Here is a 15,633-nt window from a genome sequence, read left to right on the forward strand (position 1 = left end):
TTTTCCGAGGAAGTGTGATGGTGATGGTTTTAAACAAAAGCGGTACAAGTACCTGAAGAGGTACGACCATTTGCACTGTTAGCTAGCTTGAGGGCACAAAAAAAAATTGGACGGTTCGGAATTTGATGCGAATACAGTCAGTGGAGCAGGAAATTGTGTGATGGACAAGAACCAAGTTGACAGGGGGAAAAAAAAGCAAAATGCAGATTCAGGGTAAGACAGGCATGTGGTTTGGTTTGATCATAAAGAGAAAGCTGACATTAGGGTGGATGAATGTGGCACAGTTACAGTTGCGTAAATGCTGAGTCCACTGCTTTTTGTCATTTATGTAAATGATTTGGATGTGAACATAGGAGATATGGCCAGTAAGTTTGCAGATGACAACAAAATTGGAGTGCACAGAGAAGAAGGTTACTTCAGAGTACATCAGGATCTTGATCAGATGGGGAAATGGGCTAAGGAGTGGCAGATGGAGTTTAATTTAGAAAAATGTGAGGTGCTGCATCTTGGAAAGGCAAATCAGGGCAGGAATTATACACTTAATGGTAAAGTCCTGGCGATAGTTGCTGAACAAAGAGACCTTGGAGTGCAGGTTCATAGTTTCTTGAAAATGGAGCCCCAGGTAGACAGAATAGTGAAGAAAGCACTTGATATACTTGGCTTTGTTGGTCACTGCACTGAGTATAGAGTTGGGAGGTCATGTTGCAGCTGTAAAGGCCATCAGTTAGGCCACTTTTGAAACACCGTGTGTAATTCTGGTCTCCCTGCTATAGGAAGGATGTTGTGAAACCTGAAGGGGTTTGGAAAAGATTTACAAGTATGTCGTCAGGGTGGCAGGGTTTGAACTATAAGGACAGGCTGAGTAGACTGGGGCTATTTCCTCTAGAGCATCGGAGGCTGAGGAGTGATCTTATCAAGGTTTACAAAATCATTCAGGCATGGATAGGGTGATAGCCAAAGTCTTTTCCCGGGGTAGGGGGGTCCAAAACTAGAAGGCATAGGTTTAAGGTGAGAGGGGAAAGATTTAAAAGGGACAAAAGGGGCAACTTTCTCTCACGGAGGGTGGTGCGTTTATGGAATGAGCTGCCAGAGAAGTGATGGAGGCTGGTACAATTACAACATTTAAAAGGCATCTGATGGGAACATGAATTGGAAGAGTTTGGAGGGATGTGGGCCAAATACTGCCTAACGGGACTAGATTTATTTGGGATGTCTAGTCAGAATGGGTGAGTTGGATCACAAAGAGTCGGTTTCTGTGCTGTACAACTCTATGACTCCAATTGTTTCAATTATGTGACAAATGAGTTCATGAGCTCCTCATACTTGGCGATGAAGTTCGAAGAAGTGGTAGGGAGATGTTTAAGAAGATAGTCAGTTATGAAGAAAAGTTGCTTTGGATTATCTTTGCTCTCAAACTTGATTCTGTAGTAGTGAATGATTTTAATAGAGAAGTGTGAGACTTATTAGCTCTTGATGTGGCCAAGTTTCTGATCATTGAGAGCTAAAACATTGTGCACCAGATGTACTCAAATCTGCCACCCTCAGGTTTGTAGGAGTGAAAATGAAACTACAGCAAGAAAACTTCACATGTCACACACAATATCTGAGCCAAAACTTAGGCTTTTTTATGGAAACCTGCTCCAAGATGTCTAGCAGTGTTTCTGTATAATGAAAGTCGTGCACGTTTTAGGTGATTTCTCTTTGTTTTCTCTTTGATTCTCTCATGTTTTCTCTCTATCTCTCGAGAAATGCCTGTCTTAAAATTATCGCTTCCAGACAATCAACAATGTACCAAATTGTTAATTTTGGTTTGAACAAATTCTAAAACCGCTTATGGTGGGATACAAGAAATTTTTTTTCAATAGAACTGAGTAGCTAATTAAAGAGAGAAGAAATTATACAGAATGCTGCACAAGGAATGAGGCATAATTATGAAAAGTGTATTAAATATGATTAGCATTGGTTTGTTTACCAGTCATTGTTAAAATTTCTGTCTACCGAAGAAATACTGGTGCTTTAATAAATACTTTCTACCTTCGTTTGTAGCTAATACCTGTATACAAAAAACATACAAGCAGTTCCACATGGGATCCAAAAATGACAAAGAATATTCTGGAGTTCTAGCAGATCTACTGCTGCAAGACCTGCTGCCCCTAGATGACATCAAAGCTAGCGTTACAGAGCTTATGGCAGGTGGAGTTGACACAGTAAGAGAAAATTGTTTTCTTACCTGACAGTGAGGCTAATGCTTGATGGGATGAGATGAAGAGGGATGGGAGGAGGCTTGTGTAATCATAAATGCCAGCCAGCTGCATTCGGCCAAACGGCCTCAAATTGTGCAGTGCACTCTATAAGGCTGAATTTCCTGACAGGCGTAGGGCTGTGACAAATGAAGAATGTGCAGACCCCAACTGCAGTGGTATTTGTGACATCACCCACCAATGTGATCTTCCTAAAGGCTGCCAGTGAACAGGCCACCTCCAGCAACTCTGTCCACTTCACTAAATCACAGAATCCTTATAGTGTGGAAGAGGCTATTCAGCCCATTGAGTTCATACTGACCTTCCGAACAGCATCCCACTCAGACCCAATGTCCCACCCTACCCCTGTATCCCTGCATTTTCCATGGCTAATCCACCTATCCTACACATCGCTGGACACTTTGGGGAATTTCCCATAGCCAATCTGCCTAACCTGCACATCTTTGGACTGTGGGAGGAAATCAGAGCACCCGGAGGAAGGCTACACAGACATGGGGACAATGTGCAAACTCCACACAGTCAGTCACCCGAGGGTGGAATTAAACCCGGATCCCAGGCACTGTGAGGCAGCAGTGCTAACCACTGAGTCACCGTGCTACTACTAGGGACATTAACAGGGCAGAGCAGGCAGGAGTAATCAGAGCATCCAAAGCTGTGGCTGGCTGCCTTTCCAGGAAAGGGAGCCTCAAGAGTTGAAGTGCCCTTTAAAGACATCTACAATTGTCAGCAGATGGTCAGAACTGCCCCTTTACCTGATTACATGCAACTACATGCGATTGTGGCCCCCAAATCCCCTCAGTTCCAGGAAGGTGGTTAGTTGGGGTTTGGGGAGATGAGGAGTGTGGAATTGAAGTGAAGGCATCAGTGGTTTAAATTTGGGTAGGATGACCCTGATAGCCAGGGAGCCCAGATCCAGGGGTCACAGTTTAAGAGTATAGGGTAGGCCATTAAGGACTGAGATGACAAGACGTTTCTTCACTTGGAGAGTGGTGAGCCTGTGGAATTCACTACCACAGAAAGCAGTTGACGCCAAAATATTAAGTGTTCTTAAGAAGAAGAAAGATATACTTCTTAGGGTTAAAAATGTCAAAAGATATGCAGAGAAAATGGAAACAGGGTACTGAGTTAGATGAATCGCCATGATGAAGTTGAATGGTGGAACAGACTCGAAGGGCTGAATGGCCTACCCTCTCTCCTATATTCTAGGTTTCCAGCCTGCTACTGGGAAACTGCATCCAGGGAAAAGGCAGTGCTTTGACATCAATGGGGAGTTCATCTGCTGCTGAAAAAAATACCACCTGTCTCAAAAATTAGCCCTCAAGTGGGCACTTAAAATTCATCTTAGCTAGCCAGCTGCCACTGCCAAGTGGGCTTCCAGTGCCAGTCAGAATTTATCAAGATTGCTCAGAACTTGGACCACCATCAGGCAGTTACCTGGATCCAAGATCCTCTATCTTTTCTCCCAGTGTCGCCTCCAAATCTGTCTCTGGGAAAATTCTGCACTTGGTAGCAGGAAAGGAAGAGGAGAACAGGCACCTATAGGCATGAAACGAATGTCAATTATATTAAAGCAAAATATTGTGGCTGCAAAAACACCTGAAATGCAAACAGAAAATACTGAGAATCATCAGCTGGTCAGATGAAAGTATTAACAGCATTTTATGTCAATAATACAACTGACATTATTTAGCATTCAGATTTCTGAGTGACACAGAACAATTTTCTTTTGCTTGCAGTCATACGAATTACTAACTTTACAATTGGAAAGACACAATACTTGTGATTTTCAATACTTAACCGAAACCTCAAGTAGTTTAGCAAAAAGTGTTCCTTTAATTTTAGCCTGGGCAACGTGTGCAAGATGCTATACTTTCTGCATCATCTCAAAGTCTGTAGAGCTGCCATGGCATTGGGGATGATTTAGAAAGCAGTCAAAATATGATAAGAAGAAAACAAAAACACAGAAACTATGAAAGACTCTGAGTGAAAACCAAGAAGGAACTGTGAAAGAGAAAACAAAGTCAGAAGTCCAGTCAATGTATAAATGAATACAAGAGACAGTATACATATCACCTTCAACATGTGTATTTTACATGATACAGTACAGTATTTACAAAGAAAGCAACTGATCTATTTGCAGTAGAAGGCAGAATCTCATAGTTAAGTTCCAACTCAAGTTATCAGTTGCACATTCGATAACCTTGTCCTTGATGTTCATTTGGCACAAATGGGAAATGGCCCTGCTTGTGGCTTTTCTGAAAACTGCAGATCAGAGTGTTTTGGTAAATGGAGCGAATTGAAGCATTTTCTCTGAATGATTGGACCTTATGAGGGAATATGTGATTTTAAAATGTAACTGTTTATTAATTTGAATGAAAAGCTGTGCATTGGATAATCCCAATTCAATTACAATACCGGATCTTGCTGGAGAACATGACATGTCCCATAATTAGATCTTTTCCCTCACTATTCAACCTGAAAAGATGTACGGTGACATTGTGATAGAAGTCTGAGCTGAAAACAGGACAGCAAGACTTACAGCACCAAACTATCTTTGCCCAATAGGAGATTAAGGAATAGAGATTTAAGGATAGAGAAGGAGCAGTGAATTAGTCATATCAGATACAGAAAGAGTAGAGCAATGGATGTTTTCTATAAGAACTTTTAGTAAAGGGGTGACACGGTAGACAGTGGTTAGCACTGCTGCCTCACAGTGCTAAGGGCCCAGGTTCAATTCAACCCTCAGGTGACTGTCTGTGTGGAGTTTGCACATTCTCCCTGTGTCTACATGTGTTTCCTGTGGATGCTCCGGCTTCTTCCCACTGTCCAAAGATGTGCAGGTTAAGGTGGATTGGTCATGCTAAATTGCCCATAGTGTTCAAGGATGTGTAACTTAGGTTGTTTATAAGGGGATGGGTCTGGGTGGGATGTTCCAAGGGTCAGTGTGGACTTGTTGGGCCGAAGGGCCTGTTTCTACACTGTAGGGATTCTGTCCTATAAAAGAGAAACATAGAGGGGAATTTAGTCCAGGTGCTGAAGATCTTCCTCACTCAAGAGTCACTGAAAGCCTTATGTCAAATCTATTGGGAAGGCCCAACTTTCTAAGCGCCTATTCAACAGTTGACTGGCCACCACCACAAGGCCTTCCCTAGGATTAAGGACCCTGAGGATGAAAGTCCAATCAGATCATAGATCATAGAACCCCTACAGCATAGAAACAAGCCCTTTGGTCCAATAATTCCACACCGGCCTTCAGAGCATTCTTCTATCGTAGGATACTGAAGGAGCTAGAGAGGAGATTTCTGAGGCCTTGAAAGAGATCTTCACACCTTCCCTTAGCCACAAGTTAGACCCCAGAAGATTGCCAAAATAGCTAATGTTGTTCATTTGTTTAAAGGGAAACATGGATAACCCAGGAAATTACAAACCATTCAGCCTTATATCTGTGGTAGGGAAATTATGGAAGAAGTTTCTTAGAGACAGGATCTATTGACATTTGGAGAAGAATGTACTTATTAGAGAAAGTCAGTGTGGCTTTATGCGGGGGAGGTTTTGTCTCACAAATTCGATGGAGTTTTTTAAGGCAGTAACAAAAATGATTGATCAGAGTAGAGCAGTGGATGTTGTCTTTAAGAACTTTAGTAAAGGGGCAGCACGGTAAGTCAGTAGTTAGCACTGCCGCCTCACAGTGCCAGGGACCTGGGTTTGATGCTGGTATTGTTCATTGCAGGCAGTGCCACTTGCAACTGTGGAAGCAGTGGACCATCCACCCACCAAAGGCCTGGGTCAACCTGGGGGGTTAAGGCTAAAGGACAGCATGGGGATCACAACATGGAAGTTATGGGGGGGTGTCATGGGAAAGGGCAGGGAGGCAGCTTTCAGCACTTACTCCATCTCCTTTTTCCCAATGTTGGGTCTTTCAATCAGGTACAGAGTGCCTTTGAACAAGGGATATCCCTCCCCCTGGACAATTGCCCTCCCATCTTCCCAGCCCAGGAGCCCATAACAGATTTGTTTTTAGCCTTCTCACTTATTGGCAGCCAGTCTGTCACTGGGTTGAATGCCGGTCATGGCAGGACGAGGCCCATATGTGCCCCAAATAGAGTTTGGTTTGATTTGATTTACTATTATCGTATGTACTGAGGTAGAGTGAAAAGTACAGCATGCTAACCAGACAAATCTTACCTTACGTAAGTACATCAGGGTAATGCAGATCAGTTCCACATCTTCCCCCATGCCTTTAAATTTCCTTTCTTTTCAGGAAGGATACCATTAAACTGGAGAGGGTTCAGAAAAGATGTACCAGGATGTTGCCTGGAATGGAGGGTTTGAGTTATAAAAATATGCTGGATAGTTTGGGAGTTTTTTTACTGTAGTGTATGGGGTTGAGATGTGACCTTATAGACATTTATTAAAATTGTGATGTACATTGATAAGGTGAATAGCAAACGTCTTTTCCCTGGGGTGGGGGAGTTCAAAACTTGGGGCAAATTTTTAAGGTGAGATGAGACTTATTTAAAAAAGGACATGAGGGGCATTTTTTCCACTCGTGTGTGGAATGAGGAAGTAATGATGCAGGGACAGTTACAACAATTAAAAGACATTTGGATAAGTACATGAATAGGAAAAATTTGGAACAAGAACAAAGAACAAAGAAAATTACAGCACAGGAACAGGCCCTTCGGCCCTCCAAGCCTGCACCGATCCAGATCCTCTATCTAAACCTGTCACCTATTTCAAAGGATAATGAAGTGTGAAGCTGGATGAACACAGCAGGCCAAGCAGCATCTCAGGAGCATGAGATGCTGCTTGGCCTGCTGTGTTCATCCAGCTTCACACTTGGTTATCTTGGATTCTCCAGCATCTGCAGTTCCCATTATTTCTGATACCTATTTTCAAGGATCTGTATCCTGCTGCTGCCTGCCCATTCATGTATCTGTCTGGATACATCTTAAATGACGCTATAGTGCCCGCCCCTACCACCTCTGCTGGCAACGTGTTCCAGGCACCTGCCACCCTCTGCGTAAAGAACTTTCCACGCATAACTCCCTTAAACTTTTCCCTTCTCCCCTTGAAATCGTGACCCCTTGTAATTGAGTCACCCAGTCTGGGAAAAAGCTTCTTGCTATCCACCCTGTCAATACCTCTCATGATTTTGTAGACCTCAATCAGGTTCCCCCCTCAACCTCCATCTTTCTAATCTAAATAATCCTAATCTACTCAACCTCTCTTCATAGCTAGTGCCCTCCATACCAGGCAACATCCTGGTGAACCTCCTCTGCACCCTCTCCAAAGCATCCACATCCTTTCGGTAATGTGGCGACCAAAACTGTATGCAGTATTCCACATTTGGTCGAACCAAAGTCCTATACAACTGTAACATGACTTGCCAACTCTTGTACTCAATACCACGTCCGATGAATGAAAGCATGCTGTATGCCTTCTTGATCTCTCTATCGACCTGCATTGCCACCTTCAGGGTACAATGGACCTGAACACCCAGATCTCTCTGTGCATCAATTTTCCCCAGGGCTTTTCCATTTATTGTACAGTTCGCTCTTGAATTGGATCTTCCAAAATGCATCACTCCGCATTTGCTTGGATTGAACTCCATCTGCCATTTCTTTGCCCAACTATCCAATCTATCTATATTCTGCTGCTGCATTCTCCGACAGTCCCTTTCACTATCTGCTACTCCACCAACCTTAGTGTCATCTGAAAACTTGCTAATCAGACCATCTATACCTCTCTCCAAATCATTTATGTATATCACAAACAACAGTGGTCCCAACATGGATCCCTGTGGAACACCACTGGTCACAGTTCTCCATTTTGAGAAACTCCCTTCCACTACATCACTCTGTCTCCTGTTTCCCAGCTAGTTCTCTATCTATGTAGCTAGTCCACCCTGGACCCCATGCAACTCCACTTTTTCACTAGCTCACTTTCTCATTTTAGGTGGATATGGGCCAAACAAAGGTAAATGGAAATAGAATAACAAGGTGTAGAGCTGGATGAACACAGCAGGCCAAGCAGCATCGTAGGAGCGGGAAAGCCGATGTTTCGGGCCGAGACCCTTCTTCAGAAAAACAAAATGGGAATAGTTTAGTTTGGCTGTTTCCATGCTGTATGACTGTAGGACAGAATGCAGAACATACTGTTACTGCTACAGAGAAATTTCAGAGAAAGATCAGCTCTAATATATGAGAGTTGCATTTATAAGTCCGATAACCAAAGGGAAGAAGCTGTTCTTAAATCTGCTGGTATGGACAGGAAAGCCATCCATAAGATCTCTCATCCAAGACTTAATCCAACAGAGATGAGAATGTTTCAGCATCCTACTGTCCAATTATTCAAAGATTCACGAATAGCTTCTTCACTGCTGTTATCTGACTTTTGAAAAGACCTCTCATATGTTAATTCTGGTCTTTCTCTCTCTCTCTCTGTACCTTCTCTGCAGCTGTAACACTGTATTCTGCACTCTGTTCTGCAACCCTGGTGCACTTTGTATGGTATGATCTGACTGTACAGCACTGCCTGTACAAAACAACACTTTTCACTGTATCTCGGTACATGTGACAACAATAAATCAATCAAACAATCAATCAATCAATCAAATGCGTCCTCCGCTCCTCAATTCACCACCAGGGGTCATTAAATTCCAATCAAAGAGTACAAAAGAAGACAGAAAGGAAAAGTAAGATAATAAATGTAAAACGTCATATTTAATAACAGTTAAGTTGTCTTCAGCCTTATGTTTTGGTGATTTATTCAACGTAAACAAACTCAGATATATGTGTGTATTCATCTTAATACTTTCAATCCATATAGACTTGTAAACAAAAATCTGTCATAAACTTGTAATCCTATTTCTATCATAAAACAGACTTCCATGACTCTCTTATGGACTATGTATGAGCTTGCCAAAAACCCCAATGTGCAGGAAAATTTACGCAGTGAAATTATAGAAGCCAATCAGAAAACACAAGGTGATCTACTACAAATGTTAAAGTCAGTGCCACTACTCAAAGCTGCATTAAAGGAAACACTGAGGTAAGAACAGGTTGCAATTATAAGAAACATCAGCTATGATCTTTTCAAATTCTTAAGACATTTAAAATGACTGAGAAGGTACTAAATGTACCGGTAGTGTTTTAGTGCCATGGTGAGGGATTTCTACGCTATCTTAGGCTTTGTTTTCAGATGTTGTTTTGAACTCAGACATTCTCTACTCTCTCAAGTGGACTTGATTCCAAGACACTATTTTGATAAAAAGTAGGCAAAATATCTCTCGTGTCCTGGTTATTGATCCCTCAGTCATTACCAATAAAATTATCTGGTCATTGGTTCTTTGTTATGGTCAGAGTTTACTGTGTAAAAATAGTTGCTGTGTTTCATGCATAGCAAACACGGTAACTCTTCAAAAACTTAATTAACTATAAAAAAAACTTCAGGACATCCTAAGGCCACAAAAGCACGATATAAATACAAGTTTTTCATTGTTCTTTTCAATAGAGTAGCAGGTAATTGCGGTTTATACCCTACTCTCTACTTTTCAGTAATTAACTCTGGGTTGAAATTGCTTATATATGGGCAAACTAAATGCCACAACACACCTATAATAGATTACATTGTTTATTATTAAGTAACTAGTTAAGAGATATTCTGGTAAAGGTTTTTCATCTTGCGTAGATGCAAGAACGACAAATTTCAAAATGAGATAACATTTGTACTGCATGAAAAGTCCACGCTGATTGGTTATCTTCTCAGTTCTGATTGGATGACAATTGCCTTAGAAAATGGCAGGGAGCTGTTGTACTCACATTTCGGACATTCTTGCATCTGCCCTGATGAGTGCAAGATAAAAAAAAATTAGCAGCATTTCTTGATCTCAGCAATACTCAAGTTGTGTACTATACTACCCAGTGACTATTTATTATTAACCAATAATTTAAAAGTCTCAGAGCAACAAAGTCTCAGAGCAACATGATATATATCTCTGCATTTAATATGTAACACATTTCAGTCAAGCAATCGTAATAAAATATATTCTTACCTAGACACCTTTATCTTCTCAGCTCCCAACCACATTCCCGAGGGCAGTTAGGGGTGAGCAATAAATACTGGCTACCCACAGTTCTATGAATGAATAAAAACCTTCATTTGTTCAAGGTAACTGACTCCCAACCTTTCTCCTGATCGCAGGCAAATAAACTAGAATAGACCTAAATGCAGTTCAAGCTAATATGCATGTAATTTTTTTAAGAAGCTAAATAGTTGCTGCCTCCTGTACTGTGCCGACTTAAAGATGCAAAATCAATAGAAAATGGAGTGAATTGGCTTCCTTTCCCCAATAATATACCTATATGAGCACTATCTCTGATCCTCCTAATGTTCAAACAAAGTGAGGATTTCTGAATGACAAATTCCAATGACTTGTAACAGACAGCAGCACTGATTTCAAAATTCCACAGGAATTACCTTTAAAAGTGACCATCCCCTAAATTTTAATCAGAGATAATGGGAACTGCAGATATGAAGGGTCTAGGCCCGAAACGCCAGCTTTTGTGCTCCTGAGATGCTGCTTGGCCTGCTGTGTTCATCCAGCTTCACACTTTGTTATCCCCTAAAATTTGTCCGATTTAATGTTCCTGTGACCAGTGCCACAAGACTTGCTTAATACACACATCGACACCCACATGCAAATCAACCTCAGAACTTCCTGAATAATAATTCACAATCCAATCTCAGAATTTACGCAGAATTGTGAATTATTTCATGATAAACGTGTTACTAGAATTGATCATCTTACTGCCAACATTAATGTGGCTACATACATTTCAGTTTTAGCAGAGATTCTGGGACTTATGATGGGCTGCAATGATTTCAAAATATGTAAAATTCGTTGAACTACACAACATTTTTAAAAATATTTTGATTTCATTGCTGGCCATTGACAGGATTATTGCAGAATATTACTTCAAGGTAAGCCAGAGAAATTAAATCCTCATTTTTATTGTTGGAGTAACATTAGGGAGATTCTAAATGGAATTGCTATAGCGAGAGAACCAGGAGATGGCATGTGTAAGCTTTTTTCAGGATTTGATGGTCATGCACAGACAGATTCAATGTGGCAAACTGGACCTACAACGTTATGTACAAGGAAAGATGATTGATTAGAAAAATGTGACAAATGAACAGTGAAGGATGTGGAATCGTGTTCAGATCCTTTTTTTCTTGTTTTTTTTATTCACTCATGGGCCTTGGGCACTGCCAACGGCCAGGATTCATTGCCCATTTCTAGTTTCCCTCAAAAAGTTGCCCGTGCCTTCTTTAGATTTTAATATCATATCAAGTCAGTGCCTTTGCAATTTTATTCAGTAGAATCACACATAAGAAAACCACAGAAGAAAGCCATTCAGGCCAATGTGCTGGTGTTTCATCTTCGAAAGCTTCATCCATCTCCCCTTAGTCACTATGGTTATGGTCTAACTGCTTCCCACTTGTTTTGTACTTTGTCTCTTGATAATGTGATTTACTTCTATTCATAGGCTTCATCCAGTAGCTGTAACGTTACAGCGCTACACAAATGAAGATATTGTAATGCAAAATTACCACATACCTGTTGGGGTAAGATATAGGCAATTAAATACTTTCCTTACCATACTGGTTCACAGAAACAATGTGTCATCATCCACTGCAGTTTCTATCACACTCCAAAACAGTTTTCCAATTTTATTAGCTTTCACAATGCAATGATAATTGCACTTCAACATTGTTCATATTGCTATACTTATTTGTAAACAGATAGTGGATGCAGATAGAGCTTCTAATTATTGTGTCAGCATTGATTCATTTTGATCCCTGAGTCAGAAGATCACAAATTCAGGTCCTTATTATTCAAAACTTGAGTAAGAAATGAAGATTGATGCCGCAGTGAATTATTGATGGTACGCTTTACTGTTATACCTCTGTCTTTCAGAGTTGTTAAATGGAGGACCCGGTCAATGCACAAAATCCCGAGGCCTTCTCCCTGAGGAACCTGGTTAAAAATTTCTCTCAAAAAAGAACAGATTTTCTGATCATTATTAGCCTGTTGTTTGTGACACTCCCTATGTGCAAATTAGCTGGGCTGGTTTCTGCATTACAACAGTGACACGTAACAAGTATTTGCGTAACAAGTATTTAATTGATTATAAAGCATCCAAGGACACCCTGAGGTCATATAAGGTACCATATAAATGCATGTATTTATTTTATGGCAGAACATCACAGCTGAAGCCTCTCACGTCCTCATCAGATAATCAACTACACTCTTTTTTTTTAAAACAGAAAGCAAAACCAAAATCCTGGCTGAGTTTTCACCTCCCAGTGCTTCATTGGATCAGATTATTTTACTTTATATGGAAGTAGAGATCAGGCTTGTTCTTTCAGAATGTAAAATTCAAATGCACAAATGCAGCATAATTTCTGTCTGAGTTTTGGACCACTGCCAATCATTCGTGTATATATATATATATATATATATATATATATACACATTTAAAATACATATATTATGGACACAAATATACTGGGAAGGAAAAGTTGGAATGACTTCATTATGTAACATCTGTAACTGTAGAACTCTGCTTCATGCAGCCATTTATTGTGTATTGTGTTGACTGTTCCAGTAATACACCAGCAATTGTAAAACATTTGTGATATTGTTTGTTAATCATGATAGCTGCCTGGAGTTCTAGAATTGCAGCGAGTTCAGTCCAGTTTCGGCCCGAAACATCAGCTTTCCTGCTCCTCTGATGCTGCCTGGCCTGCTGTGTTCCTCTAGCTCCACACTGTGTTATCTCTGTCTCCAGCATCAGCAGTTCTTACTATCTCTCAGAGATAACAAGGTGTAGAGCTGGATGAACACAGCAGGCCAAGCAGCATCATAGGAGCAGCACTATCTCTCAGTCTAGTATCTGATATTTGCCTCTTCAAGCCAAAACAAACTCCTGAATTGTTAAATTTTAATGACTAACGATTAAACAGTTGTGTCATGATATTATAGTTAAATACACACACCTGGCAAAGTTAAGTATTTCTACACAATTTGTTAGGAATGTTATATTGCAAAATCTTTTCACCAATTATCAGCAACTGTTTTGTGTGGTCAAGAGTTTTGACCTGGAGAGTCGGCCAGCAACTTGAGCGCTTGGTTTCTCACTCCGTTGAAGTTTGCTGGCCAGCCACAACAAATGCACTGTTTTAGGCAAATGCACAAATTTGAATAAATATCTGACATAAACCTACAGAATATTTCTAATTATTTTCATGTGTACATTTCCTGAATAAGTTCTATCTTCTATCAGCACCAGATGTATTAAAAGACTGCTAACAATCAAACAACATTTGCAAACTCTGCTTTGCATTTTACACGAAACAGTACAATAATTTTACAGTATGCATACATTTCCACATGAGAATATCACTATGTGAGATCACAAACCCAATGATAGAATGGATTACTCAATGCTTTTCAACATAAGTAGCAGTTCCCAAGTAGCTCCTTGTGCTTTAGTGTTCAATAACATTGGTATAGAAGCAGTAATATAGTCTCTGGTTTATTCCAATCATAGACCTTAGTGCAGGTGGGATTGTATGCAATGGGAAGAAACTCAGAGATATTTCACAAGCCACAAAGGTACAACCCAAAAAGGTGGCTGAACCAGGAAAGCAACTACTTCAGAAACCTTGGCTTTGGATTTGGACCCCGGCAGTGCATTGGGCGTAGGATCGCAGAGACAGAAATGCTGCTGTTTCTAATTCACGTAAGTCACTCATTTGTTTTTTGCCAGAAGTTACTGAACTCACAATAACAACTTTCCATTTTAGGTTTCTCAACTCCTTTTTAAAATCAAGTTAGTACCAACATTTTAAAACAGCTTAAATACTATATCAAAGTTCAGCAACGTTTGTGCAAGACTTTCATAAATACTTCATCAAAATAAGGGATTTATAAACCTCTCTCTAGCAGCACTCTATCAAATTCACTTTCAGAGACTGTCAATGACTGAGAAATGAGGGAGGGATTTTTAAAAAGATCCTATGTATTAACCCTAGAATCAATGTGAAATTGGATGGGAAAATTGAATTTACATTTGCTGTTTATTTAACATGCTGATTTTTATATGAATTCTTTTTTGTGATGTCGATATACTATAATTGCTGATTAATGCCTATTACCCTGTTTTCTTGATAGATGCTGCAGAACTTCAAAATTGAAACAAGTCATTTGGTTGATGTGAGAACAACCTTTGACCTTATCCTGATTCCGGAGAGGTCCATCACGTTAATTTTAAAGCCTGTTAAGTGAAGAGAAAAGGACATATTTATGGAAGACACATTATATGCTTGTTTCATCTTTTCATTGGAAACTAATTCATGTGTAATCATTAGAGGTATACAGGTTCACTGATCATAAATGGGTTAGCACTGGTGGTCAATTTATTTATCCATCATTTGGATTTATTTCGATGCGACTGTAATAATGGTCAAATTAAGGTGTTCAAATGACGTGGTAGCCAATTTTCATGAATGATGGGGAGTAGTAAGCGAAACCAGTTCAGACAGCGAGGGAAAAAAAATCATATTGCAGAAGAGAAATATATTGTCTTTCCTCCCACAGGTGTACCCACAAAATGCTGCTTAAACCCATGAGGTAAATAATTTCTCCTGGCTTTATATAATTAATTGTAACATCATTCTTTCAAAGTAAGTTCATGATTTTATAAAGCTAAGCACACAAAGCGAACTTTATCCTGGTGAAGAATGAGCAGAACTCCAAATCAGTCAGAAAGGTGACAAACAATTTTATATATTGCAAATCTTTGTTTTTACTTGTGATTTTTCAGCTTCATGTTAAGGTATTATTCCTGTTTCTATATTCACTTGGCAAAAATTACTGAAAAAGAGGCATGCTGTCAAAACTTTTTATGTTGTACTCATCAGGACAGAATCATAAGAATGCCAAATCTCAAAGGGAACAACAATTTATACTGAATAAGTTAACAATAAAAACTACATGAGAACCAATCAGCATTCTCTTTTCAGCAGCATAGATTGTTCTTCACTTTGAGATCTCGTTTTCATTCAATGTGTGCAAATCTCCAATTTTCAGCATTATAAGAATTATTTTTGCAAATAGTAAGATAAACAGAGAGTAAATGATTCATCATGGGAACAATATTTCATTTTCAGTTCCATCTGATTATATAGAACTTTATTACATTCAATTTAGATCATTTTTGAAAAATGATCAACAAAATTTTTTTAAAGGTTAGTGATGAAAACTCAGAAATCAAAAAGTGAATTTTTATTCTGAATTTTATGT

The 15,633-nt window shown here is 39.7% G+C and overlaps 2 protein-coding genes across 2 annotated transcripts in view; one reads left to right on the forward strand and one right to left on the reverse strand.

Moving 5' to 3' along the window:
• Positions 1-15,475, forward strand: part of LOC125446767 (cholesterol side-chain cleavage enzyme, mitochondrial-like) — a 31,139-nt gene extending 15,664 nt beyond the window's left edge. The window contains exons 5-9 of the mRNA XM_048520544.2: positions 2,047-2,207; positions 9,148-9,314; positions 11,813-11,891; positions 13,880-14,071; positions 14,503-15,475. Coding sequence (XP_048376501.1) covers positions 2,047-2,207; positions 9,148-9,314; positions 11,813-11,891; positions 13,880-14,071; positions 14,503-14,616 — 713 coding nt within the window. The 3' untranslated portion in view covers positions 14,617-15,475. The remainder of the gene's footprint in view (positions 1-2,046; positions 2,208-9,147; positions 9,315-11,812; positions 11,892-13,879; positions 14,072-14,502) is intronic.
• The window catches only part of ccdc33 (coiled-coil domain containing 33), a 282,618-nt gene continuing 278,875 nt past the window's right edge, over positions 11,891-15,633 (reverse strand). The window contains exon 24 of the mRNA XM_048520540.2: positions 11,891-14,605. Within this exon, the coding sequence (XP_048376497.2) occupies positions 14,588-14,605 (18 nt within the window). The 3' untranslated portion in view covers positions 11,891-14,587. The remainder of the gene's footprint in view (positions 14,606-15,633) is intronic.

This window comes from Stegostoma tigrinum, chromosome 36, assembly GCF_030684315.1.
Source record: "Stegostoma tigrinum isolate sSteTig4 chromosome 36, sSteTig4.hap1, whole genome shotgun sequence".
Classification (NCBI taxonomy): Eukaryota; Metazoa; Chordata; class Chondrichthyes; order Orectolobiformes; family Stegostomatidae; genus Stegostoma; species Stegostoma tigrinum.